At 41.7% G+C, this 4,196-nt stretch overlaps 1 protein-coding gene across 1 annotated transcript in view; it reads left to right on the forward strand.

Moving 5' to 3' along the window:
* Positions 1 to 2,707, forward strand: part of GJD4 (gap junction protein delta 4) — a 5,383-nt gene extending 2,676 nt beyond the window's left edge. The window contains exon 2 of the mRNA XM_027686968.1: positions 1,080 to 2,707. Within this exon, the coding sequence (XP_027542769.1) occupies positions 1,080 to 2,266 (1,187 nt within the window). The 3' untranslated portion in view covers positions 2,267 to 2,707. The remainder of the gene's footprint in view (positions 1 to 1,079) is intronic.
* The last annotated feature ends 1,489 nt before the right edge of the window (positions 2,708 to 4,196 follow it).

Genomic DNA, 4,196 nt, shown 5'->3' on the forward strand with positions numbered 1-4,196 from the left:
CCCTTCCCCTCCCCTCCCCTGTTTTTAAATTAAATAACTGTCAGTAATACAGCAGTATTTTTAAGTTTACAAAAAAAAATTAGTAAAAACCTACCCCATCCAAATATCCTCCAATAAACTATCATGAATAATACAATCTCATTCAAAAGGTATGATAAGTACTGTACCAACGCCTGATCTTTCACTGCTCTTAGTATAATGGAATAAGGATAAGGCCTGATCTTTTCAACCAAAGCTGGGTGAGACCAAGCCCCACCTACAGCAATTACATGAGAGAATTCAGGGAAAGGTGAAGTAAGCAATGTATGAAAATGCTGAACTTGTAAGACTTCACTTGGTGTCAATATCAAGACAGAAGGGAGCTTTTGGTCTGAATGGAGAAAAGCTGCACACCAAGATGAATGAAGGTTGGAAGACATCATGAAGATGGGGCAACCAAAGAAGCAATAGAGGGAGATGACTGGGGTACACATGTGCACACACAAATGTACATTTGTAGAACATTTTGCATGAGTTTGCTAATAATAAAAATAATAATAACTAATTATTAGCTTGCTAGTAAATACCATTCTAGACACAACAGAGAGGTTTTGTTGGCTGTAGTAAACTTTACATACTATTTCATGGCCAAGACCTAGAACAGTCTTTTGTATCTAGATGAGTTTCACACTGTCTTAGCTGACCTATATTATTGAAATAGGAAAAGATTCAAGTGCAAGGGTAGGAACCCAACAGCAAGTGAAAAACTTTAAGTGAAATTGTTAACTAAATTTTGAATTTTTTTTATCAGATTTGGACATGTTCATAGTGTTTTCATTAGGTTTTGGTTGACATGGCTTATTGTATGTAAAACTCCTACATTGTGAAATCAAGATGAAGATTATGAAATCTGTCAGCTACACATTTTCACATGTTTTTCAGTCTCAGTCAAAACAAAGCCAAAGAGGAGCTACTAAGATGGGAGACTGATTACAGAGGCTATTTCTTCAAATATCTTGTGTATAGAAAGAGCATCACTACGTTACCTTCTTTCCTTTTCAGTGCTCTGACTCTTTTTCATACCTTTTCTTCCCTTCTAGGAAAGATCTGGCTAATGTTAATAATTCTGCTGCGAATGGCAGTGGTAGTGTTGGCAGGCTATCCCCTCTACCAAGATGAGCAGGAGCGCTTTGTCTGCAACACCCTGCAACCAGGATGCTCCAACGTTTGCTATGACTTGTTCTCTCCTGTATCACACTTCAGGTTCTGGCTCATTCAGACTGTGTCCATCCTGCTACCTTATGCTGCATTCAGCATTTATGTTTTGCACAAGGTAGCTATGTACCTTGTAAGAATGCACTGTCTGGTGCATGGATGCAAAGGAAATAAGAGTTTATCAAGCCCCAAAGACATGAAGGAGCTCTGTAGAAATGCTGTTGTCAATAGAGTAGAGTGTGATGAAGAGAACCTAAGTGTCCTTAATTTTTCTGGGGCATATACTGTTCATCTCTGTTTTAGGACCCTACTTGAGGCTGCCTTTGCAGCTGTGCAGTATTTTCTTTTTGGATTCTTTGTTCCTGAGCGCTTTTCCTGCTACCATTCACCTTGCACAAGCACAGTTGACTGTTATATCTCCCGGCCCACTGAGAAATCCATCATGATGATTTTCATCTGGGGAGTCAGCAGCCTGTCCTTTGTGCTCAGCCTTGCAGATCTTGTCTGTGCTCTCCGGAGAATGACAGCAAGAAGCCAAAAGAACAAGCCGCTGGCAAACCTCTGCATAGAGAAGGAGTGCATTTTAAATCTTCCCCCACTACAGAACAGAAGCTCTCCTCCACCTCCAAATGAAGACTGCCCAGTATCAAATAGCTGCCAGACCAGTGATGGCTCCTGCTCACTTCTCTCTGATGAGGAAGAAGAGGCTGTTCTTCATTCTGAAGCTGTCCCTCAGCAAACTGCCAGCCCTAACCTTAATAGCACCAGCAACAAGCACCGTGTATCAGGAGATCTTGCTGTTAAGCCAGATAGCACTGAAGAACCCTTGTGTGCTAGTGACCAGCAAGGAACTACATGCAGGCAAGTAAGACCGAGACTTCAGCAAGACTTCATTAAAGAGACTGCCCTGGTTTTGAGACCTCAGATCAACTGTCACCTTGGAGTTTCTTCCTCTGCAGTTCAGAGCAAGATTTTAGAATTCTACCCTTCAGCTGAGCTAAAAAACCTTGATGCACAGTCAAATTATAGCAATACTAGTTGCTTGAGGTCAAAGAAGTCAGAATGGGTATAGAGCCCAGAGTGAACACTACCCTGTGACCTTCACAAATCATTGCATCACTGAGAAGGCTTCAGGGAGTTTCAGCTGAATCCCTTGGCTGGGGTTATGCTGCAGCGATACTCTACTATGATCCATTGACAAAGAAGCAAAAGCTTTGGATAAGAGTTTGAAGGATATTACATTAATGAAGTGTTCTTTGGAAAATGTAACATTTTTATGGGTTTCTGAGTGTAAGTGACTTTAAAAAGCTGTAGACTGTTGCTGATGTATCTGACCTGGTTTTCCAGGAGCATGTGTGAGCACTTGTTTACCCTAACCTAGTTTTATTGCAAAAGATTAAGCTTAGGAAAGACATGGCTTTTAAACATAGTTGTATACTGTCTACTGTCAAAAACTTAATTTATCTTCTCATACTAAACTCTCAAAGCCTACTCTAAGAAAGGATTTTCAAGCAAGAAGACTAGACTATGAATAAAATAAAAATACTTGTTTTGTAGCAAAGTGTTGATGTGTAAAAACATCTTATTTCTTGAAAGCATCACCTCTCCTATGTAGCATGACAGTACCTTTCTCTGATGCTGATGTCAGCTGGCAGACTGAGTTATTCAACTATAGCACCTTCCAGGACCTAGAGGGGCCTACAGGAAAGATGGAGAGGGACTTTTTACAAGGGCTTGTAATGATAGGACAAGGGGGAGTGCCTTCAAACTGAAGTAGGGTATATTTAGATTATGTATAAGGAAGAAATTCTTTACTGTGAGGGTGGTGAGGCACTGGAACAGGTTGCCCAGGGAAGCTTTTGATGGCCCTGGAAGTGTTCAAGATCAGGTTGCATGGGGCTCTGAGAAACCTGATCTAGTTGAAGGTGTCCCTGCCCACAGCAGGGGGGTTGAAACTAAATGATCTTTAAGCTTCTTTCCAACCCAAACCAATCTCTGATTCTGTGAACTACAATCGTCTCCAGAACGGACTGACTGCATCCAGATTAGCTGTTGAGCGAGGTCCTGCAATCAAGAATTGCTCAGGAGACAGCTGGGAGGAGCGAGCCAGAAGGGTGTCAGAGCTCCAGCAGCTGGCACTGAGCAGCAGTGCCTGTGCCCTGACTCTACTGACTGTGCCCTAATGTAGATGTGCCACTGACATGTCTACAGGTGTTACCTCTCTCAACCTGAAATAGTCACACTGGACTCTTGATTTCAGAAGGTGAGAATGAGTCACCTGACCTGTTTTAGGCATCTCTGAACGTAAGATGAGTCACTTTCTAGATATACCTGTTTCTCCCACAATATGATTATCTCAGACCTGAGCTTAGGGAAAATGATTTCTACCCTGAAAGAAGGATATAGTGGCAATGTCTATATCAGAGTGCTTGCCCTCTTTGTCTGACAGAATTCTAATGTTAATAATTTGAAAACATATCAAAACTGAGTGAATCACAGAAGAAGATTTTATTACAGTCATGCTTCGTGCTCTCCTGCAGTGTTAATTCTGTTGCATTTACATAAGCGTGGTCCAGCAGTGAAGCACAGCAGTGCGTGAGATGAATTTTCTTTTAGCTACAAGTCAGTGGGGGTTGAAGGTTGCATATACCTGCAGATCATCAGTGGGAGTGGATGTGTAGGAGCACGTACTCAGAGAAATGTGGTAGTGTCTTATAAAATGGATTATTCAGAGGGTGTCAGGAACTGGTATTTGTAGATACCTCTTGGAGCTGGAGCAGCTACGACACTGTTTAGACCAGATACAGATCTAATCTTGTTCTGTCTCTTGTGAACTTATTACTTCTGTAATAGTTCAATGGCTGGCTCCTCTGTGCAGAACATGAAGGGACAACAGCTTTCACATTCTTCCTTTTCTCTCCTAGGGGTGCAGAAGTCTTTAAGACAGTTTGCCTCATAACCTCTGTGGATCATTTCTCATGCGTGTAAGGTAAAGACTAGCA

The sequence above is a fragment of the Neopelma chrysocephalum genome, unplaced genomic scaffold (genome assembly GCF_003984885.1).
Source record: "Neopelma chrysocephalum unplaced genomic scaffold, ASM398488v2 Primary Assembly neopelma1_72, whole genome shotgun sequence".
Classification (NCBI taxonomy): Eukaryota; Metazoa; Chordata; class Aves; order Passeriformes; family Pipridae; genus Neopelma; species Neopelma chrysocephalum.